At 41.8% G+C, this 23,762-nt stretch overlaps 2 protein-coding genes across 7 annotated transcripts; one reads left to right on the plus strand and one right to left on the minus strand.

Moving 5' to 3' along the window:
* Window positions 1-1,143: 1,143 nt before the first annotated feature.
* Window positions 1,144-9,213, minus strand: kiaa0895 (KIAA0895 ortholog). Of its 2 annotated transcripts, none has more exons than XM_047605485.1 (7): window positions 9,010-9,213; window positions 6,939-7,615; window positions 5,494-5,637; window positions 4,595-4,727; window positions 4,179-4,484; window positions 3,907-4,004; window positions 1,144-2,868 (listed from the first exon to the last, which is right to left on the minus strand). In XM_047605485.1, exons 2-7 carry the CDS (start codon window positions 7,587-7,589, stop codon window positions 2,710-2,712), a joined length of 1,491 nt encoding a protein of 496 aa, XP_047461441.1. In that variant the 5' UTR covers window positions 7,590-7,615; window positions 9,010-9,213; the 3' UTR covers window positions 1,144-2,709. The 2 variants fall into 2 exon arrangements, with proteins under 2 accessions (XP_047461441.1, XP_047461440.1); XM_047605484.1 differs by having other exon boundaries at window positions 8,799-9,208.
* On the plus strand, window positions 7,400-22,571 carry anln (anillin, actin binding protein). Of its 5 annotated transcripts, none has more exons than XM_047605483.1 (24): window positions 7,400-7,529; window positions 12,176-12,326; window positions 12,426-12,860; window positions 13,334-13,644; window positions 13,947-14,262; window positions 14,528-14,730; window positions 14,829-14,936; window positions 15,049-15,160; window positions 15,347-15,693; window positions 15,778-15,926; window positions 16,023-16,164; window positions 16,322-16,457; window positions 16,645-16,827; window positions 17,015-17,141; window positions 17,311-17,359; window positions 17,508-17,561; window positions 17,926-17,958; window positions 18,068-18,086; window positions 19,080-19,192; window positions 19,455-19,508; window positions 19,719-19,805; window positions 19,916-20,023; window positions 20,935-21,107; window positions 21,206-22,571. In XM_047605483.1, exons 2-24 carry the CDS (start codon window positions 12,224-12,226, stop codon window positions 21,318-21,320), a joined length of 3,477 nt encoding a protein of 1,158 aa, XP_047461439.1. In that variant the 5' UTR covers window positions 7,400-7,529; window positions 12,176-12,223; the 3' UTR covers window positions 21,321-22,571. The 5 variants fall into 5 exon arrangements, with proteins under 5 accessions (XP_047461439.1, XP_047461435.1, XP_047461436.1 ...); XM_047605479.1 differs by lacking the exon at window positions 7,400-7,529 and adding an exon at window positions 9,888-10,071; XM_047605480.1 differs by lacking the exon at window positions 7,400-7,529 and adding an exon at window positions 9,888-10,071 and having other exon boundaries at window positions 15,350-15,693.
* The last annotated feature ends 1,191 nt before the right edge of the window (window positions 22,572-23,762 follow it).

Here is a 23,762-nt window from a genome sequence, read left to right on the forward strand (position 1 = left end):
GTTCATATCAGGAACCCTTCCTCATAGATGACCAAGAGGAGCTCCAGATATTCTGGTCTATATTCTGACTATTCTGAATACCGGGTGCTCTGCAGGGATTAGGCTAATCCATTTTATCTTATGTATTTGGTATTTTTCTCTTTAATCCTCGAGAGTCTGTGCCAACACAGGATAGACAGAGTACTCTGGTATGGAGCTGCTGTGTTTTTAAAGCTCTTTCATTAGTATATTGACTATTATGACAGATATTTGCCCAGTCAGTTAATACTCCTCCCACTAATGCTGTCCTACTGATGATAAATCAGTGTTACTATGTGTAATGTGAAAGGGCTCACTCAAATGCACAGATCAACACAGAATGTCCCCAGTTCTGCAATACTGTTTGGTTACATGCTAGAAAAAAAACACATAAATGTGATTATAGCATCACAATCATTTTGAACTGACTATGTGCAAGTTGTCATCACAGCTTTCAAAGAGTGGCTTTGGACTCTAAAATAACACATTAATCACTTTGGACCATTTTTTTTTTATAACACTACAAAGGCAAACATTAAAGTCTGTAAAATTTTAAGTACATTTGTGCAGCATTATAGAGTCATGGCGTAAAATGAAGATTGTATTTTTTACCTCACTTTCTACAAAAGTTTTATTGGCTTTAGGTTTGAGTGGAGCACTTTCAATTATATCATCTCTTCTACAAATGAGTCATGGAGTTCCTCAGGGTTCAGTGCCAGGCTCCATACTTTTTACTTTATTAATGCCTTAAGCTTAATTAATCCCTGAAGTTGGATGACACAAAATTGTTCAGTTAAACTTAAGGTTTTCCTGCATGACCTATAATTTTCTATTTCTGACTTATAATAAAACAGATGTTGGACGTTTGGCCCAGAGCTTCAGCAACACACTTTTTAACTATATATTTTTTTTATTTCCTAGACCTTCGTAGCCATGTGATCTGGAGTCATTGTGTGAGGAACCTCGGGTTACATCTGGATAAATATACCAGATGAATTTAAATCCTTCACCCTTAATGACCAATCACTTTCATATCCTAACTTCAAAATTAATGCATGGTAGACTTAATGAAAAACTAAAAAAAAAAAAATTAAAAAATGGAAGATATTAAGCACACACAATAGCTTTTAAGGGGAGTCCATTTTATTGAAAGATTCTACCTATAAATATAACCATAAAAATCATTCAAATAGAAAACGTCACATAGAAATGCCAAGTTATTGAACTGTACCATTTAAGGGATCTCTGAGGAGGCAAAGGGCTCGCTGTGTTAGCCATTCCTGGTATCGACAACGCAAAAAACCATCAAGTATCACAGTAAAACCACAAGGCATTTGGTCTGTTATGTAAAACATAAATCCATCCATCTGTACAAATGACGCCAACACAGTAACTGCTGATATCTGTGCTGTTAACAAGGTAGAAGGTAAAAAAGTGCAAACAGTCAAACAGGGTTTCAAGTCAGTGCACTAGGACCACTCGGGCTTCATTGAGCATACTGAACAACAAACCAAATGTCCATGTGTCAATTCCAAAAGTCATAAACAATATTTCAAACTATTTTACATTTCAGCTAATCTCTAACGCAGAGCAATGCTGACAGACTCGGCTTTAATTAGCAGGCCTGTGTGACTAAGCTGATGAAGTACCGTATCACTTTATCTCTGCATAGTGAGAGGACGCAGCATTAAGCATCATCGTCTTCATTATTATTATTTACCTTCATTCTTTTGAGCAGCAACCTTCCGTTTTAACGTCCAAGACGTGTACTGCAAAAGAAGGAACCTAAGTGGTACCTACAGGAAAGTGCAGGAACGTATCTATCTTCACTAAAGAGGCAGATACATAAAAGTCAGGTAAGTACACTTAAATCATAGGTGCGTGGGAGAAAGAACTTCACAATAAAATCAATACGTTTTCATGTGTTATTCGTGCATTAATCCACAAAACAAGAATCTCCAATTAAATTATTAATATATTTTAAGCATTTGGAGGATATTTTATATCAGACACCATTTAATATACCGGCATGGCTGATATTTTCAGTCAATTGTGGCCAAATGATTTTTCACTTTAAGAAAAATTAAGTTTAGCCAGCATGAAATTTGTTCAAATGTATTGTAACACAACCCATTTACTGTCGCCAAATCCTAAATGACCTCATAGGAAACAGGAATGACAGGAGCCTCACTCGAGGCGTTTCAAGTTCGGTCTAGGTTTGTGTGTGTACATTTGAACACTCCCCGTGTTTCATGCAAGTTATTGACGAAGAAGGTGGGTTTCAAACCTTAATCCAAAGTGAATATCAGAGGAAGTAAACGAAAGTTGGCACCAAATGCTCAGTAAAAGTATGGGATGTGTATCATTTTGAGCTGATACAGCAGTCCAGGTACTGTATTGGCACAGAAAATGTTCTAACGCTCAGTCCTAAACACAGCGCACTGAACTGATTAGTTGATCCCTTCATTGTCTGTGGGTTTATGACTGGGCTATAGTGGATTTCTAATAAAAGTGAATATCAGATCTAATTATCACTACCACTCTGAGACAACTCTAAACTACATGCAGTTAATGTAGTACTCTGCACATGTCACACACTCTTCTTGCATGCACACTGATTGTGTTGGTGTTTTGATGCATGCAGCTATGAATGGCAGTGTCAGGTTTTATTCAGGACTGTGCAGGCTGGACTCAGATGATGCTCTTGAGCTCCTCGTCATTCAGCTGGTTGACTGCCATGATGTTAGTCAGCTGCTCAGCATACCTGGCCTGGTCCTGCATGAAGTGTGGGATGCGGACTTTCTCCATGTGAGCTGTGGATTTCAGGCGGTCAACATCTTCAAACGACACCTGAGCCCACAGGAAAACAGAAGAGACTGATTAAGCATCATGCTTAACTACAAATACCGGTATGGTATGCAAGTTTGAAGTTTATTTCCCCGATCCTGGGGTAATCAAAAATTTCTTTTCTTATCCTATGTTATGAAAATGAAATTATAGGTAATAAACCATTTGATGAGGAGGAGTGATGAGTTATTGTCTCGTCTTCTGCCCTCAATGTGCTGTACGGGATTAGTGTTCTAACCTTCTTACGTCATGTTTAACATTTACAGCTGGAATGAGCGCCTCGTTCACTCATCAGTGCATTCACTTCCTCAGAGGCAGAAGAACGTGGTATGTTCCCTCATCACAGTGGTTATATAAGCTTGTTCTCCTCATTCCACTGTTTCTGAACTGCAACTATCCTCTGTGCAGTATAAGTTTGAATTCATGTGACTGAATGTCACAAACGATAGTGCTCTGTGGTCTGCTACAGTGAAGCAACGGCAGATATAGGAGAGACATTACAACCATGATACCACTAGACAGTATGACAGGACCACAACAGTGAGAGGGCTCAGAAAAAATCGCTTTTAAATGGGACATAATTGACTGGAAGTCAGGGTAAGAATTTATTCACCTTCACATGGGACATTCACTGGCACAGCTGAGAAGACATATTTCTTTTCCGATATATTAATTCTTCTTTTAACTACCAATAACCCTTATCCACAGTCTGTTTGCCTTTAGAAATCTATGAAAATCTCCACTTTTTTTTATTGACAAGAGATGGTTACAGTCATGGAGGGACACACATCACCCTCCTCTATTGACTATAAATACCGATAACTGTGTGTGTGCGAGGATGATGGCGCCACTAATGACAGGGAAGGTCTGGCTGGAACACTAGCAGCTCTCCTGCTAGTAAATTATACAGCCTCACGCACTGACAGGTCATAGGATCACACAACACTTTCAGTGTTTCAGGCACAGGACAAATAACGACTGTCCGGTTTGTATCTACAGAGAACAACACAGTGAAACAACAAAGTTAAACAATAACTTTACCTTTCCCAGAGCCATCAGCAGGGGGAAGTCAATCTTGTCCCTGTATCTCAGAATATTCAGGATGCCATCCAGGTAGACCTGGTCTTTACTGAAGCACCCTGCAAAATGTGAGAAAACAGGACCAATGAAGACAAGGATGTTATTTTGTATGTATAACATGAATTAATATGATGTAGGTTAAGACAACTAGTGTTATATGTGTTAAAGGCGTTGGATACATGTAGTAGCAAACTCAAATTTGAATCTTAAATCATTTCTAGTGAAACAGTGACCTGGTTGAGCTGTGTCAGTCTGGCCTCTCTTGGCTCGGACGCAGTAGTCCCAGCGGGTGTTGGGGTCCTGGACGAAGAGCCCCAGGTTGTGGAAGAGCTGAGAGAAGGACATGTGGCTAGCCTGATACACGGTGTAGTAGAGCAGAGCAGCACGCCACAGTGTGGGGTCTTTCCTGAACAGGACACTGTGGATGCTGGCCAGACCCTCCTCTGTGGGATTCAGAGGCTTCAGGTTGTGCTTCTTCCTGCCCAAACTGTTGCTCCACGGCTGGTGGCAGTTGTTGATGCCTCGGAAGTAATGTGTGCCTGGTGGACATGGACAAAGATTAGCGTGACTGTGCAGTTGGGTTCAAGTTCTACTTTATCCGTGGTGACCTACAGGAGGTAAGTCATAATGTCAGAGCCTCTAAACCCACCAATCTCATGCCTCAGCATACCCTCCAGCCAGTGCTCTCGGGCACTGGAGATGTTTATGGTTAGCGTGGGTCGGCTGTTCACCACTGTCATGGAGGCTCTGGAAAGGAGGTCATCTGTCACCTGGACTACTATCTATCAACACAACACAACACAGAGAGAAGCATTATAGACTGTACCTGTTCACACAGGATTAAAAAACATCTTCCTGCTTGTTTGTCATAATGAACAATGAACTGAGCTGTTACAGCAAGTTAAGAACATAGAGACACTTTCTATATGGATGAGCTTGTCATGGTATTTCCAGCCACTTATACCTTAAATCATGCCCACACTGCTTCTCGGTGCCATGGCTGCTGTAACACAGCACGTTTCTTACTTTTTCTTGTAAAAAAAAGTATGTTTTTCTAACTTGGCAGCTAAGCTGGAAACATCTAGGACAGTTTATCAAATGAATATCTACCACTGTTAATAATGTGAATATAAGAGCGAAGAAGAGGCTCCAAATGTTCATATATATTAATTTTCTGTCATATCCTATATATTTTCTTTCCACTGTCCAATGCGTTCAATCCGTAAAACCCATGAGGATATTGCAGTGTGCATGTAAATGTGGTGTGATGTGTGCAGTGGGTCATTATGAACTTGGTGATGTAACATGCATTTGTTTGGTTACATAAACAGGGCCCTGTGAGTAAAGTGAAGGGCTAATTTTACCCGGAGCACATTCACTTTGGCGGCCGGCTGTTTACTGACGATGCACAAATCAACGCTCTGTACTACTTATTTTACCGTGCGTAGTATTCTCTACCGTGGGAATGGACAGAGCTACACAGGAGCAATGTGTAAATAAAATATGACGTGTCTTTCCATCCAGGTCCCAAGCCACCTGTCCTCTTACCTCCCCCATGCAGCCCTCCTTCTCCATGTACTTCTTGACGTTGTGCCAGATGCGATTCTTGGAGAGGAGGCTGCCCCCAGTGACCTGCTCAAATTTTTCATAGCTGCCGTACCTCTGAAGGGCAAGCTCCATGATGCGCACTGCCTGCAAGATATAACAAACTCATAAAGTTAAGCTGCCTGTGATTAATGACTGTCTTTGACAATTGCTTTAGACATGCCTTACTTATTATGTAACCAGTGGCACCACGTGGGTTTCTGCTGTCTGCTCACGAAAAAGTTTTTCACCCCATATTTAAACACTGTTTTATTATGTGTGTCTAATCAATCATTATAAACTTTAGATTTCTGATGGTTTTATGACATGTCTCATCAGGAAAATACAAAAGTGAGCAGCAAAATTAAACTGGCTTTTTAATAACTATAACCTACCACTAGATTTTCCTTTGTGTCTTCTGACGTCCTGCAGATTGACTTGGGTTTATGAACAGCTTTAACAGGAGTCTTGCCAAAGAGCTACTTTACGTGTCTGTAAAACTGTTATGTTATTATGTATACAGTAAAGTATGGGCTGCCCAACGAGGCTTGAACCCAGAGAAAAGAAAACGTGACAAAGTAGGGTAGACTCAAGGAATCCTCGCTCACATGCACACACTCGTGCATGGTGACCTCTTGACGATCATCTTACCGCATTTCCTGTTTCCCCCGCTTTTTCTTGTCTTACTATTTTAGTACTCGTGTTACTAAAACATCCTGCAACACGACACCACAGGTTGTTTTCCTCCTCACCAGTGACGCCCACAACACCATGCATTGTTTTGTGCCGTGTTTAGCAAAACATGAATTTGTAATTCTTGTTCTCCTGCAAGACATAGTGAAGTGATTCTTCTGCAGTTTCAGACAGACTGTGCAGCTAAACTGCTTTGATAGCAGGTCCTTGTGATCACAGCATCGAACTTGACTGCTGGCATGTGACATGAGGTTGCTGATCTCAACCCAGCCAGCTCAGCACCAACCTGCACCAGGGACGCCGCCGTAGTCGTGATGAACGACCTGTCACTGTCTCTGGGGCTGAATTTAGTGGAGCAGAATCGACTGCTTGTAACCTTTCGTGCAAACAAGCAAGTTTCTTTAACCCAGTTTTCACTTTAATAGAGTGCTTGTTATACTTTCAGAGAAACACTTGGAGCTGGGACAAGTGTTTGATATGAATGGTCTGAAAATAACGTTGAATTAATAATGTTTACTATGATCCTGCAGTGCAAATGTGTCAGATGTAATCGCAACCACATAGTGAAAATTTTGCAGTGTTTTCACATTTTTGAATGAATGAGACTTTTGTCTGGTGAGTCAGCCCATTTGTGTTCTCTTTCTGCGTTCTCAGGTTGCTTTTTAAACTTTTCCATATTTTTTGCTTGCCCAAAAAGAAAAAGAAAAGAGCCTTACCTGTGTCAGGAAGCGATCTGAGGCATTGTTATGCCGCGCCAGGACTGGAGGAGAAACAGGGTTGCTGTACTCGAACTGCGGATTGTAGTTGAAGTCAGACTTAAAAAATTTGGCCTTCTCTTTGTCAACATTGGATGGCTTGATGGCTGAAAGGATGCAGAGTTTCTTTGTATTTTCCACCTCCCGTGTGTTTGCTGCTTTGAACAACAAGGGAAGTTTGGGGCGAGACGAGGTGGGGACACACATCTTCTTCCTGGGCTGTGGAACCACACGAGGAGCTAAGCCCATTGTCCTGCCCACTACTGCAATGTTGCGCGCTTGCCTGATAAGATTGGAGTTGCTGCCTGAGAGAACATGGTTTGTCTGTGCAGGTTTACCAACACCTTCTGGAGCGAGCGCCTTTTTAGGGGCCATGCCTGGACGGTTTCTTTTACTAAATGTGGAGCCACATTTCATCGATGTCTTTGGTCTCTTGAACGGGGACTGTTTTTGGCCCTTCTTTTCCTCCTCCTCAGCCTGTAACAGGACGCTGTAGCTGTTAGAACCGGGGTCGAAGAAGTCTTTGAGGGCAGTGGGAGAGATCTTTTCCAGGTACACTTGGCTTGGACTCACTGCATTGTCAGCAGAGTTTAAGATGTGCTGTTTGGACATTTCTACCTGGGGCCAGTGGAGTCTTTCTGAAAGACGAAATGAGACCAGCGGGAAAGGAAAGTGAATGTGTTGCTTTCTTGCTTTAGAATCACTGTCACATGCAGACCTTTTGTAGACTAATCCTCTTATCAAGGCAGGATAAAATTAGATCTACTCTGGTGCCAGGCTAAAAAAACAACAACAAGGCAATCAACAAATAGATACCATAACCTGAAAATAACTCACAACTCAGTGATATCACAGCTGCAATGTTCCACTTTTTCTCCGCAATCATACTGATGCGAGCTGACTCTAAAGAACCTAACTGTACTGCTGTTACGTCAGCAGTCTGTGACAATGCACCATTCAGTTTCATGAGTCAGTATCCCGCTCTCACGAAGGAAATTATTTCCATCGTGTCTCCTGAGACTAGAAGTATAGCGTAGGAGTCAAAGTGAAAGGCTCTGCGATTTGCAGTCGATGACCTGGACATCATCCCAGTGAGGAGGATATCTGTTGGGACGGGAGCACTGAGGCGGGATAAATACAAACAGACTAATGACCTCAGATGTACAGTAATGATTGGAAGACTACAAACTGGAGCTCATTGGTTCGCTCAGCCTCCAAATCAAATACTGTTATCTAACGCATCGGCTGAGTGTCTCATCATTATCAGCTTACACTAGTATTATAGTCAACTATAACATCACACTGTGGGCAAAATGAATCAACGGAGCATCCCTACTTAGCGAATTGGATGTCAGAAGTTATACAAACCTAACCTACAGACATTTTCATTGTGGTGGTCACATTACAGAAAACACAATTAACTAATACCCAACCAAAAATAAAAATGCTAATGTTAAATAAATGATTTATTATATATATTAACATGAACATAATAACGGGTCTGAGTAAGCAAACCATCGATCTCCCTGTCAGACTGGATGCAGGATGCACTATATATATATATATCTTAAAAATAATCTCGGAACAGCTATATAAAGGAAGAACAATGAATACATTTATCATTCCTTAAAATATATTTTATTTCTATTTGTGTTCATTCACGTTTTTCTCGTGATAATAAGTTCATTAACTGCAACTTAATCCAAATCAATTTACTCGTGCTATTTACAGTAACTAGTTACTCTCGGCGCTACTGTTATGATACAACATTATTATGATATTAATGTCTCTAGAATGAAATAAGAGTAAGAGTAAGATTACCTGTTACTTTTATTGACTCCAGCATCCTCTGGTAAGTCTTCTGTAAACCTAAAACACCACGGAGCTGCTCGAGGAGCACAAACGCTTCAGAGCTGTGGAAACCTAGCTAAACTAGCCGGCTAACGTTGTCCAAAGAGACCCGAGGATGAAAGCGAGATGCCTGTAGCGTATTACGACACGCACATATATTATTATTTTTTTAAAGGCTTACAGCACAGCTGACGTTAGTCGCCCCGCCTACGCCGAACTTCAGCCAAACGCTTCCAACTGCCAGTGAGGAGACGGTTGCAGCCTCCGCACCGACTGATCTGTTTCCATGGTACCGTCGGTAACGACCGTAACGACGCACGTGTACACGTGATGCTCATGGGACATGAAGTCCCTCTGATAATTGTCTTGTCTTAAATGTTTCAAGATTCAGAAATATTTACTTTTTAACCATGGAATCAAACAAAATGTCGTTTTTAATTCAAAGTCATGATGTACGTTTTTTTCTGTAATATTGCAATTTTCACTGTAATAACCTTTTAACAACAAACAAAACATCAATAAGTAATTTTAAAAAAGTCCAGATGACCTAGATGACCTATAACCCATACATAACCTTGATAACATTTTTAATCAGCTCTAGGAAAATTATAGTGGCCCATTTATTTCAACATACTGAAGGGTATGATTTGCATACTAACGTACAGCAAATCCAAACATTTGGATTAAACGGTTAAAATCAAATATGAGTTTTGTTTATCACAACTGATCAGAAAATACAAAACATGCAATTTGATTATATACAGTTGCATTAATTTAGAATGGCAACCATGCAGGCTATGTTGCTGTAACAAGCAATGTCTCCTATTCAAAGACTGTCTGGACGTGACGTTTTAACCGTTTGTTTTCTGCATACTAAGAAGACTGAATCATAAATAATTCGGCACGTGCTCATACAGTGATAAGTTTGACGGCTTGTAAATCCTCGGCTGTGATTGGCTGACCAACCGGAAGTCCAGCTCGTTCATTCTGATTGGTTCCCAAGCGACCAGTTTAGCGGTTGGAGTCTGCGCACTAGGCGCAGCGCTGAAATTCAAATTTGAACAGTTGTTTTGAGCAGAAGAAGAAGAAGAAGAACAGAGCAGAAAGAGAGGAGACGGGAGTCGTTCAGCTCGCTATATTACGCCCTCTTTGTGTACACTGACTGTGTACAAGATAGTTGAAGTAGTTCGTAGAATATTCCTTCCGTCGGCATAACCGGTCCAGAATGGATCCATTTACTGAGGTGAGTCGCTGAATTATTGTAACGAAATAACGAAAGCGCCTTTTCGAAAATTGCTACGTTAACCTCACCAGCTAATGCTAATGTTACCAACGTGACATTTTGGTAAATTTAGTCACACGGAGTCAGTAGAGTAACTTGTTTACTCCCATCGTTCTTTTTTCATTAAGATAACGTCACTTTACAGAAATGTAACGTTATTATTATAACGCATAAAGTCAGTTGAAAACACATCACGTGCTGTTTCTTTGTGTTGTCAGTAAATACAAACCTAGAATAAAATCTACCATCTAGCTACAACTATTACCTCCTAATCGTAATATATGATTTTGACATCGCTGGTAGGTGATTTAGCCAGGTTGCTGATTAAATGGTTCTACATAAATAGTATGACGTCCATTCGGACAAACCACACCACTGTCCACAAAACGTCCACATTAGTCAAACGCAGCTACATTATCTCCATGTAAGGAAGTGGTATGTGTGTCCACTGGAAACTGGCCAGAAGTTGGCCAACTCTGATTGATTTGTATGTTTTCTTTTTTTTCTTTTACTTGATCCACTCTCTCTGCAAGAAATGAATGTGTGATAATGAGTCCTGTCTCTCTGCTGACCAGTAGAGTCTGACATTTCAAAAGCAGGAGCCACAAGCAGGAGTGGCTCATTCCCGAAGAATGCTGTTAAATGTGACCTCAGGTTTTCCACTCCGCCTGGAGAAACTGTGCTGGCAGTGCACAGCAGCTGGAATGTGTTGAGGCTTGCATGGTTAACATACAGCACAGTAAATCAGATTGTGTGAGGCTATGGGTGGGGAGTGTCACACTAAGAAAAGAGGAAGGAAAGAGTGCGAGCACACAGAGGACTATTTATCTCTGGCGGAAGACAACCATTTTGCGTGTCTTTGGCTCCTATGCATGGGAAAATAACTCGTTTTCCCTGTTTGTAGATGCTATAGACTATAAAGGATATAAAGAGCAAACTTTTTTTATTCCCAAGTGAAATGAGAAGCTATTCCTCTGAAACTAAAGTTTATTAGAAATCTACCATTCGCTGAGGCTATTTATAGTTTTCACTGAAACGTGTAATTGTAAGACTTGGGGGATTTGATGTTGGGGGTTTTTTAGTTGAATAGACTGACTCATTCTCTGCAGGGCTGCCCAGTTGCTGTGGGATTTAGGTGTGAATGTCAGCTTGTTTGCCATATACTTCAACTATTCAAGTGTCCAGACAAGCTTCTGAAGGAGCATATTGTCCACTTAACGTTGTGCGTTTGGCAGTAATGCTCTAAAAGCATAAATAGTTTTGTTATTTTACACATATCTGCGTACAGACTAAATTAGACTAAAGTGTCAGCAGTTATATCTGCCTGACTCACACTTGTTCTATTTTTGGAGTTATTGTTATAGTGCAAATGTATATTGAAGGTCTGAGAGACTTGACATTTAGAAATGGTCAGTGCTTTCTCTTTACAGTATAATAACCTGTTGGTGCAGTGGTTGTATTATCTAGTAAATGTTAAACAATGCTAGACTGCCCATAACTCTTTGGATTAAGTGCCCAACCATTAGGTTGAGTCTTTCGATGTTTTTCAATTGATGTTAACCTTACAAGGGAGCTGGATTCTTGCGAGATCACACATTCACAAAGTTACACAGAAGTCTGTCTTGCCAGACTAATAAAGCTACACGCTTTGGGCTTAAGCACGTTTGTTCAAACTATTAGTGTCTCGTGAGGAGTTACTGGAAACTTTGGCCGTGATTTAGTTGTCAACATATTCTCTTGTGATTGAGTTTTTCAAACAATTTCCTGGCATCGCATAAAATGGGTCTGTGTAACAAGCTGCCTACACTTTCCTTTCGATTGATGTAAATTAAGAGCAAGCACTGTGGATTGCTCTTTAACTGCTCTTTAACTGTAAAATCTTCTGCTAACATGCCATCAGCTACTTACTACTGTCCAATGCAACAGTGCTGTGGTGCTGTCATATTATTAACACCATACAGCTGTTTTTTTTTTGTTTTTTTTTTTTTTTTTAAAGCCCATTTTCAGTATGAAAATATATAAAGCAACCACTGGAGAATAAACTTAGCTCTGTTCTTCAAAACAGAAACTGTTGGAGCGGACCCGGGCTCGCAGAGAAAACCTGCAGAAGAAAATGGCAGACAGACCAAATGCAGCAAACAGGCAGATGGTCAAAAGACCCAGAGAGCCACTGGCTGACACCAACAGTGTGATCAGTGAGTCTGTCATTGATAAAGGTATGGCAATGCTTGTTGGATTGTTATGCTATTACATTTTTGCTTGTGGGGTGCAGTTTTCTTGTGTTGACTAATACTTCCGTGTTGTTTCCTCCCCAGTTCCACAGGTGTCCACCAAACCTTCCCCGTCAAAGCGCAGTCGCTCAGGGGAAAATATCCAGCCTGCAGCCAGCGAGGAGATCCATGAGCCAACGTTGACACGAGGTCCAATGATCTCAGATCCTCCTACAGACAAGAAACCCCCTGTGGGCCCTGCCAGCCTCCGATCTTCCTCATCCCTAGAGAAGACCGCAACGCGGCCCGTCGTCCAGTCTCAGCCAGGTCAGCTGAAAACTGCGCAACCAGAGCCGGAGAAGATGGTTGTTACCCCTGCTTCGGGTCCACAGAGGAGAGGAGAAGCGCAGATGGAGCTGTCAAGTTCACCCTTGCAAATGAACAAGGAGGAACCAGAGGAAAATCCACTTCTATCTGCTGCTGGCATGAAATCACGTCTGCAGAGGCTAGCAGAGCAGAGAAAGCATTGGGATGGTGATAGTAAGTATGTTTTCTGTGCTGTTTTAAGATGATATTAGTTTGGTAAGATTTTCAGACAATGTCACTTTAAATTGGAAGTAACTAAGTACATATTCCACAATCAAAATCTTAACAAATACAGTTATCATATACATCAGTACTTCCATTAGCTATAAGGAGAGGTAACTCAATACATCTGAAGTTATACGAAGGAAATAGTCTTACAACTAGTTTTTGCCTCGTCAGGCTGTTACTGTTATGGTAGCCTGTAAGCAGTCAGAACATCAAAGAAATAAAACGGCTTCTTGGTGTTTTGAGAAAATGCCCCACCTTAAGTTTTGTCTGTATTTTGCCAGAATAGGACATTTGATTTTACAAATGTAGATACTGCTGAGTGCTGCAAGTGCCAAATGTAAAAGGTGCCAACTGTTTGTCAAATGTCACATGGTTTGCCTCTGCGCCTTCATAATAAAATAATTTTGCAACCTTTTCAGGCACTTCTGACGAAGTTCAGGATAACACTCCTTTGCCGTTGCCGAGGAGACAAGTTGATGACCCGCCAGCCACCCCCACTGTATCCTCAGAAACTCCAGTTGGAAGGAAAGGCAGACTGGCCAACCTGGCTGCAACCATTGGATCCTGGGAAGATGACCTTAGCCACGCTAATATCCCCAAACAGAAGCCCGATACTGCCCCTGTATCCAAATTTGCTGGCAGAAATACCACTGTGGCCTCCGGTATTAAGCCAAGCGCTGCAGTGACCAGTTCAACTGTAGGAAGCAAGTCCACACCCAGCACTAATCCAGTAGGTTTACCAGATGTTGTCTTTTTCAGCACACATGTTTGTACATGTCTGACTGGTATTATGGGTGGGAATGGCCTAAAAGTGTGGGAAGAAATCAAAGGATAAATGTCTGCTTGTGTGGAAGACTTTGGGTCTCAGCCAGATCTATTACTAAAACCCCTGAAAAAGACACTTAAGTCACTTAGAGATTGTACTTGTGAGAATTTTCATTTTGGATGGCTAGAGGGGAGGGGGAGGCTGATGGGTGAAAACCTCAAACCTTTTAATATGCTTCATGATTAAAGGAACTTTCTTTTCTGCAGGCTGTGTATTCTCCAGCAAAGCCTAATCGTGTGGGTTTCCAAAACCCTCAAAAGGCTGACATCCCCGCATCCAAACCAACACTTCCTTCAGTGTCCAGTCCTCAAAAGAGCTCCAACCAGGGAACGGTCTCCTCAACCACTCCCCAGAAGACCGGCCCCCCTCCTGCAGCATCAGTCTCTCAGAGTCCCCAGAGAAATCAAGCCGTCTCCAGAGGTCTCAACCTCGCCCCCAGCCCCCAAAAGGCAGAGCTTCGGGCCAAGCCCACTGTTGCTGGCCCATCGGCCCCACAGGAAAAAGCCGCTGCTGGAGCTCCCAGTGAGTGAATTATTTAAAGAACCAAATTTGAAATGTATTTGGAAATACATACTTTGTTATGTCTTTATGTCCCTGTTATTTTTGAGCCAAAATAGGATTTTAGTTTTCCTCAGTTGTATATTAATGTACAATATCTTATGTATAATCTGGAAGTGTTAATTCCCACGGATGCATTTGTTTTTGTGTTTGATGTTGCAGTTAGTTACACTCATAGTTTCGCACACACAGTGACCAATCATAAGAATACTACTTTTCTGATGAACAGATGTAAAATCTTTCCTGGAGCGCTTTGGGGAGAGGTGCCAGGAGCGCAACAACCACAGCACCCCAGCCAGAGTCACCGCACAGGCCAAAACTTCAGCGGCAACTCCCGCAGTCACACCAAACACCAGACTGGTGCAAGAGAGACTCAGAGCTGCCCAGACAGCGAGCACAAGTACTGCTGATCTCACTCAGAAACAGAAGCTGGTAGGCCAATCTTACAAATGCCGTAGTTTGGTGTAACTGTTGTGATAACTTTGGCATCAAAATGAGATTTTAAAAAGCCCCATCTCCCATCCTTTCAGGAGCGCGAGTCTGAGTTGGCTCAGATTCGCAGTCGTTTCCAGAAGGGTAACAACATATGGAAGAACAAAGATGATGGAGCTGAAAACAAGACGAGCACAGACAATAAGGTTGGAGAGCGAGCACCTGATACTCAAATGGCAAAGTTATATTTGATGTCTTACAAATGAGTCATATTTCTGTCTATTTATCAGATTGTAGTTAACAAATAATGTTTTTTAGGAGCAGTCTGACAAACCTGTGGAGAGTGAAAAGGTGTCAGTTGAGCCACAGGACAAAGTCACACCACCGTCTCATGAGAAAGCGGCTACACCGACTAAGTGCCCTACTCCAGGTACTCCACGACGCTTATATTACACAAAGTATTACTTGAGATTTTAGTTTAAACTTGCAGAGCCACTGTGAGTGTAGAAGTGTTCAGTCTGAACCTGAGCTTCAATTGTGACGGCTTAATGTGCTTCTCGACCGTCTGTCAGCAACGTAGGAAAATGAATGGTTCAACTTCGATTGTGTCAAATAGCAGGTCATGGATTGCTGGTTTCACCTCCTGCCTCAACGTCCAGCCCCCTGAGAGTGGTTTCCCATTCTGTGGAGAAGATGACTGACGAAGCCCCGCAGGAGGAGGAGGAGGAGGAGGAGGAGGAAGAAGAAGAAAACAAGGTGGTTAAGGAGAGAGAGATGAATGTCGACCAGTCCATCAACTCTGCCGTCATCAACGAGCTGTTTGATGGCGTCCTGGAGCAGAGTGAAGATCAGGATGAGGATGACGACGAGGAAGATGATTTGAATATCTCCTCCATGTCCATCCTCACTCCACTGGCAGAGACCGTGGCCGCTGTTGTGAAGAGCCCAGAGAAGAGAATGATGGTAAATGCTAACATGACATCTTTTTCACTCAAATGACTGCAATAAACAGCCTAACAGTAATACTTTCTTCACGTCTCTGTGCAGACATCAACTCCAGCCAGCTCATTCCTTGTGAAGGACAGCACTCCAGGGAATGTTTCCAAACCGAGCAAGTTCCAGAGAACCAACATGATACGGACCCTCTCCTCAGATAGTATTGAGACTCTAGATGAGGACCACAAACTGCCCTATAGGTAAGTGCCACCACTTGTCGCCCAAATACATTAAAGCAGTCTGCTCTCTGTGAATGTGCGCTTTAATATGACTCTGTGTGCTGTTGTGTGCATTAGCATCGACGCATATAGGTCAACCAGGGTTAAGGAGACAGAGAGACCCGATGTGAAGCAGGTTATTGTTCGAAAAGAGGACGTTTCTCAGAGAGCGGAGGAGCCCAGAGGATCCAGTCTCTTCAGTATGAAGCAGAGGATGAAGGTTTGGGATAAATACTCATCGATCATGTCAGATTATGGGAAATGTGTCTTTATGTGAAATATTTTAGGTACAAAGCTCTGGTGGTAGAATGTGTCAGGAATATCTTAACAAAATGTCTTTTTTTTTTAAATGATAAACCATCCCTCTGTTTGTGTAGATTCTGACGAATGACATGAACCTACAGCAGACGGTCATCCATCAGGCCAGCCAGGCGCTGAACTGCTGCACAGATGAAGAGCACGGCAAAGGATCCCAGGTGGAGGCCGAAGCAGAAAGGCTGCTCCTGGTGGCAAGTGAGTTCCTCAAAACAAAAGACTGGCACAACAGGATTATTTATAGAACATGTAGAAGTCTGTGGATGACCTATTACCATCCACCAATTTAACATTGTAGCCGTCTCTTCTTGGCCCTGTGCATAGAACTGGTGCCTCCTAGTGGCAGCATGATATACTTGACATCATTTCTTCCTTATGGCATTAGCGGAGAAGAGGGAGGCGTTGAAGGCGGAGCTCGACCGTCTGAAAGGAGACCCAGCAAAACATAAAAAGGCCTCTGTGGTCCCAGAACCTGTCAGCATGTCGGCCTCCAAGGGCTCCATCACCCTGCAGGAGTTACGCCTGCCTCTCAAGGCAGACTTTGTTTGCTCCATTGCCAACAAGCCAGGTAGACTCAAAATTATGGTCGTTTAAAGTAACACGATTATGTTCAACCTTTTCTCCAGACATCATCATTTGTCACCGACACAAAACATCTCTGCTTTTTAAAAGAGAAAAAGTGATGAACACTCTAGGTGAAAACACTATTAACATTACTAATGTTTACTGATCTGATTCTGCATTTTTCATATCAGAGTCAACCAAACACTCCTTTTTCATCATGCTTCGCGCCGGAGCAGAGCACACTGTGGCTAGTCCGCTAGCCAGCACCCACCGTGGCCTCAGTGGAGACACCCTCACCTTCCCCACCAAGTTCACCATGTAAGTTAAGGCTCCTACTTAAACAGACTGTGATCTATCCACTGTTATCCACCTTTGCAGTTGCTTAAACGAGTACATCTGTCAGTTAATGGTGTGTGGGATTCATCTGATTGTATATTGCACATACACATTGTACATGTACTGACAACAAATTACTCTGAACTTTCAGATCTGATGTCCCCAGTAACTTTGAAATTGATGTAGAAGTCTATTGTTTGGTAAGGCCAGAGTTTTTCTACTGCTAACCCTAACCCACAATGGCTGTTTTTCACATGCCAACATATTGGAATAACTGGTACATGCATGTTTTACTGTTGGATTTATATCTAGAATTGCTAACTTCTGATTCATTGCGATCTCTTCCAGGTGCAGAAACGTGAGGTCTGCAGTGACAAAAAGAAGAAAGTCGCCAAGTCAAAAGTAAATCCACACTCGAGCCTAATAAAAACGGATCATCAGGAAATGGTGGAATGTGCTCTAATGATTGAAGTGTGTGTGTGTGTGTGTTTAGACAATCTGGAGACAGGTTCATGAAGCCCATGAATTGTGTATGTCGGTATGAACAGTTTCTGTATCAGCTCTTCACGTGCTGGTGGGTGGGCACTGAGTGGACTTTAGACACTACTGCAGTATTGTTTTCTCCACACAACTTCGGGTGGTCGTTTTATCAAGTGGAGAGGAATGTTAACTGACATGTATCATGCATATCCCTCAAGCCTATTGTCTTGTCACTCGCTTTGCCTTTTTAACCAAAATGAATGTGTTTGTTTTTTTGTTGTTTTAGGCTATCACTCCAAAGAGATTCCTAGCCATCACTGTAAGTTTTCGGATTATTTTCTCTAGCCTGTGAATACAAACGTCTTTTCCTAAAGAATTTCATGGACCTCCTACTTCCCTGTTAATTTGTTTTTTATCTTCTCTTGCAGAAAAGTGCACAGACACCAGGTATGTAAAACTATAAAATCAATCTAAAGTGTGTACTGTTTTGTCCAATGTTGGTTTATTTGTTCTGTGATTCAGTTTTTTGGATGGTCATGAATATTCTCTTACCTCCGGAAGTCACAAGCATGTAGAGTAGAGTTGTTGAGGTCACATCATTAAACAGTCAGTACATTTACATGCACATGAACAAAAAAAAAAAAAAGTTGCCTCAATCTGACTTTAACTAGACAATTTAAGTGCGTGTAAACACGCTACTTTGACTAAAATCTGAGTTCTCCTTATATGATTAAGACGCCCAGATAATACGATTGGAAATCGATTTTCTCTGGCATGTACACGCTTAATTGTCCTTTTAACTGGACAACGCGTGTGTGCATGTTCCACAAGTTCTGCGCTGGCGTGTGACCCCAGAACAAAAACATCCAAGAAAGCCAGTTGCAGAAGAAAAAGAAGGTAAACGGAGCCAGTAGCGCTTATCTTATCTGCATCATAAGTAGCACACAGCATGTACAAGATTAAAAAAGCTGTACTATTATTGATCTTGTTGGTCTGCCACATGAATGACTCTTGTTTATTACATGACACATATCATCAGGACGTGTTCCCGTCAGTTATTCAGTTATCTCCGTTGCATGTAAACCGGGACAAGGACTGCAGTCAGGAAGTTGAATTTCAGACATAGCTTGATTAAGCTGTGCATGTAAACGCACTGAATGAGCGACATTATCCAACCGAATTTGTCTCTTTACAGCTGTCCTACCCTTTCCATAACATAAATGGAAAATGACACTTAGTTTGCCTTTAAACTCTGACTCTTCTAAGTTTGTGGAGCTGAAGCTGTCGTGACTCCGCTGACACGATCACGGTCATTTGGTCAGATCTGGCTCTTATGCAACTATTTCAGAAGGAAGAGTAATGTTCATCTGGACTCATCTAACCTTGTTAGATTGCCTCTCAATTCTTTCTGTCTAATAATTTCAACCTCTCTCTCTGTAGTTGTGGCCAGTCCAGGAGGCCCCAATGCTGTTCGCACCAGCAACTTCATCATGGTCGGATCACACAAGCTCACCCTGTCCTCTATTGGGAAAAACAAATTTCCTCTGGAGAAGGTATAGAAACCATTAAAGCCACCTTTTCATATTATTCTGGTGTCTTTTTCCAGATTAACGCATGTAGAGCACTTTTCTTTTCTCTTCAGTCTGCCTTTCATATGCAGCTGACTTTTGTCTGAGGACACGTTACTTATGCCAACAAATGGCTCACTTATTGTTTATCTTTGTACAGGCGTCAAAGACTTGCAGTAACTCTGGTGGTCCTCCTAGTATGTCCTGCCTGTGCATTCATTCATCTGCCTTCATATCTTTCTTTTAGATCAAATATGAAGGAAGTGAAAGAGAACTACTCAGTGGCATGTTTCATAACAAGGTTACTACTTGCCCTATTGTCTGTTTCTTTTGCTTTGTTTGTGTGGGGATGGGTGAGAGACACTGACAGTGTTGTTACACTAACAACTTAATAACCTGTTCACATAAGGCTGTGTAATGTGTGCCATGCATTGTGCGTCTCTGTCACTTTAACATGAATGACACCGTGCCGTCTGAACCTTAAATTAAATGTATGTACTTTGGGTTGAAGGTGCCATTCTTGTGCCCTCTGGAGGGCCACATATACATCAAGATGCAGTGTGAAGTGGGCTCAAAGGTGGAGGAGAAGGGCTTCCTGGTGAGTGCAAGTGGATCAAATCGTGAGCACAGATCAGAGAGAGCCAAGACAGGCCATGATTCGATGCATTTTTGTAAATGTAATCACCCTTTTTTATTTTCCTACTCCAGACAATGTTTGAAGATGTCAGTGGATTTGGAGCGTGGCACAGAAGATGGTGTGTGCTATCCGGGTACTGCATCTCCTACTGGACCTACCCGGACGATGAGAAGAGAAAGGTGACCGCGACGAGCAAAACTGTCATCATAAAGCTCTTTTTTTTAAATTTTTTTTTCCCACTGGTGGTTCTGCTTTTTATGTATTCCAGCCTTTGTCAGCCTGGTATATTTGCCACAAATCTGTTAGTTGCGACACTTTCAGGGTTTAAGGATATGTCTGTAGTGGGGGGTGGGTCATGTGAACCACGGCATGAATAGCTGCAATCAGTCAAATGGCGCTTGCGCTACGTTTTCCACACACTGTCCACATTCACCACCAGCATGTGACCGATGAAGTGGCTCTACCACACTTCTCTCATTTCATCATTCTGAAAGAAGCCAATTTTTTTTATTCGAGAACTGGCTTCTTGAGTTCACCAGCTCATTTCACGTTTAGATTTTTTTATGCTTTCTTGCTTTGTTAGAATACAAATATTCTGGACATATAAATACACATGTGGCTGTTTCTAGCCACTGTCATGACCTCTACCTCCATGGCCATCTATTTACTACTAACTCCCAATGAACTTGTATTTGTAATTAAAGTTGTAATTTAGCCATGACATTTATACCTGATGCAAACTTGTTCCCAGACTTGGTAAGGAAGCAGGTACAGCTGTATTGATATATACCTTTGAAAAACTCGGGTACAAGTAAAGAATAATCCAAATAACGTGACGCATAGAAAACAAAAACGAGCTGAAGAAGAATCTAAATGCAGATTTTCAAACTTCTAACTGTACAGATACACAGGAGTAAAACTATGAGTTTAGCCACTGAGAACGTGAAGGGAAATGGGTACATGTTGTGTGTGTTTAAGGTTGATGGGGAAGGTTTTCTTTGGTGGGTATGAAACAATGGAACCAGAACAATGACGCTACTTAGAAACTAATCGTATAAAAAGCCTTAACAGTCCCTCCCTCCTCTCCCAGAATGCCATTGGTCGCATCAACCTGGCGAACTGCACCAGTAAGAAGGTGGAACCAGCCAACAGAGAGTTCTGCGCCAGACCCAACACATTTGAGCTCATCACAGTCAGGCCACAAAAAGACGACGACCGAGAGACACTAGTGAGCCAGTGCAAGAACACCATGTGTGTCACCAAGTAAGTTCCCGACGTTTTTTTTATTTCTCCCTCACACACTAATCGCCTGTTAAATGTTTTTCTGCGTATAACAGTGAACTTCTTGTTTTCCTGTGCAGAAACTGGCTGAGTGCGGACACTAAAGATGAGAGGAATTTGTGGATGAACAAACTGAACCAGATTCTGGTGGATCTGCGCATGTGGCAGCCCGACGCCTGCCACAGGCCACTGTAATCACTGCACGCTGTCGCAGCCTTTCTAGCTTTCTGATGGTCAATGTCAGTGACGCATGCAATTACTATGTGCAATACAGTATGACAATTGTTAGATAGTTTGACTCGTGGATATCTGGCAGGAGAGGAATACTAAGACGCATAAATTAAAGATCAGAGGAAGTAAACGAAGCCATACATTTGAGACATTTCAGGACAGTATTTTGTGTCAGAATAGAGGTTTGGCACTGTATTTTATACATTTCCAGTCTGGTTTTTTACGCTAATTTTATTGGGTTGTGTTTTTGAGTTGCTTCCCTTTTAAGTCGATGCCAGTGTTTGGTGTGTTTGATGCATGGCTTTAAATAATCTGGTTTCGCCGCTGAAATCGATATATAAACAGTGTGTGTAACTGCAGGTGAATACTAAATTGAAGCACAACAGTTTTATCATATTTTATCCTGCATGGCAGTGCAGAACAGTAATATTATCTTGGTAAGTTTTTACTTTATATATATATATATATTAGCTTTTATTTGCTTGCCAGTTTTTCCCTGTCATGCACACATTTTTGATACCATTTATACAACAGATTTAGTTCTATTTGCAATGTTGTGTCTGTGTTTAATATAAATGTTTAAGCTTAGAACGGTTTCGGTGGCGGTAAAGTCTGTTCCATATTCTACACGCAAGTCCGGTGAACGCTGATCTAAAACCAGTACTGATGGGTGAAAATCTCAAGGCTACATGATGGCTGCTGGTGTTAATTTCCATGGAAAATAAATACGCATTCCATTTCTGATTTAAAAAAACTTGACTTATCGAGGAAAAAAAAGAATCCGTTTTGTTCTCGCATCTCTTTCAGTGAAGGTAGTACTGGTCTCCAGGCTCATCTGTCCTTGTCAAATTGTAAAGGTGCTCTTAAGCCCACGTAGTGTACTTGGTTTTGTGAAATACACAGAGTATGTAACAGACTTTGCAGTAACCCTGCAGGTGTAGGTGGATGTTTTCATTTGTTTCGGTAAAGGACGGTGCTTTTTCATCATGTTCACAAACAAAACGATGGCTTTTTCTGCAATACTTCTACATTTTCACCATAAACAGTGAGAAAATAATATATTGGTTCTTTCATCATTACTTTAACACACTTTACAGTTTGTCAATAAACACCTGCTTTGACCAAAATGGCCGAAGTTACAAATGCCCATGTCCTTTGTTTTCATTTTATTGTAATGTAACATTAAATTCAATCCAGAATGGGTTTAAAGCTGCACACTGTTTTGTGTGTCATTACTATAAAATGAAAGTAACAATTTTTGTGTTCTAAATTGACCATACGTGTGAGTGTGCATGGTTGTCCATCTCTCTCTCTCTGCACTGTGATAGACTGGGGTCTAACTCGCCCAATGGCAGCTGGGACAGGCTCCATTTGTGACATTTAAAGAAGTGTTGGTGATGTGCTGCTAGTGATATAAACTTTACTTTGGTTCACACAGTGGCAGCACTACAGGAAGCATATTTAGTAAGTAACCAGACTGTTGTGCAGGTTATCCATATTTTTATATCCCATATCCCATGTTCACAGGTTTCTGCTGCCCCCAGGTGGCCAACACAATTCCAGGTTAAAGCAGGATTTTGATTACATTCAGAGCTCAAATGCACCACTGGAGGCAGAAGTGTTTTGGGATTTCAGCCGTTGCTGTTCCAACATGCAGCAGTGAGTGAGTAAGTGCACCTGAGACCACATGCTTGTTAAAGGTGGTGGCTGAGGAGAAGGGTTTATCTGTCATCAGCAAGCAAAATTAGTCCTCTTGTGTTTTTGGTTCCTCTGTATTTTTCTTCCTCAGTAAAATATCAAGACATCCGGACGTGTTTCCTGTGCGATAGAGCTAGTGATCCGCTCCACAATTAGAAACGATAACAAAATCCCAGAGACAAAGGGTCTCATAGATTGCAAGCAAAACAAACAGACTTTCCTCCAGGCTTTCCAACACAAACAAATAGCATCAGCAGTAACAGGAGGTGAAAGTTTATGAATATAATGAAGTGGGATATAATATACACACTGCCTGACCAAAAACAAAAATAAACATCACACACTCTAATATTTTGTCGGTCCGCCTTTAGCTTTGATTACACCACACAGTCACTATGGTACTGTTTTGATGACCTTCTCTGACACATCCCAAAGATTCTCAATGGGCTTTAAGTCAGGACTCTGGTGGCCAATCCATGTGGGAAAATGGTGCCTCCTGCTCCCTGAACCACACTTTCACAATTTGAGTCGCATGAATCCTGACATTGTCATCTTTGAATAAGCCTGTGTCATCAGGGATGAAAGAAATCCGATGATGGAATAACCTGTTCATTTGGTATATTCCAGTAGTCAGCTGACCTCATTGCTTCATCTGCCTCTCTTCTGACCCTGATGCCCCATCGCTCTGTAACAGGGTAAATCTGGACT

Source organism: Mugil cephalus, chromosome 14 (genome assembly GCF_022458985.1).
Source record: "Mugil cephalus isolate CIBA_MC_2020 chromosome 14, CIBA_Mcephalus_1.1, whole genome shotgun sequence".
Lineage (NCBI taxonomy): Eukaryota > Metazoa > Chordata > Actinopteri > Mugiliformes > Mugilidae > Mugil > Mugil cephalus.

Excerpts from the sequence above, each read along its gene's own strand:
- kiaa0895 (XM_047605484.1), bottom strand. The coding sequence starts at position 8,823 with ATGCTGGAGTCAATAAAAGTAACAG. Across the intron at positions 4,485-4,594 it reads TATGCTGAGGCATGAGATTG|GCACACATTACTTCCGAGGC; the intron begins GTGGGTTTAGAG and ends CATGTCCACCAG. Across the intron at positions 4,005-4,178 it reads GACTGACACAGCTCAACCAG|GGTGCTTCAGTAAAGACCAG; the intron begins GTCACTGTTTCA and ends CACATTTTGCAG.
- anln (XM_047605479.1), top strand. Across the intron at positions 12,861-13,333 it reads AAAGCATTGGGATGGTGATA|GCACTTCTGACGAAGTTCAG; the intron begins GTAAGTATGTTT and ends CAACCTTTTCAG. Across the intron at positions 16,458-16,644 it reads AAGGCTGCTCCTGGTGGCAA|CGGAGAAGAGGGAGGCGTTG; the intron begins GTGAGTTCCTCA and ends TTATGGCATTAG.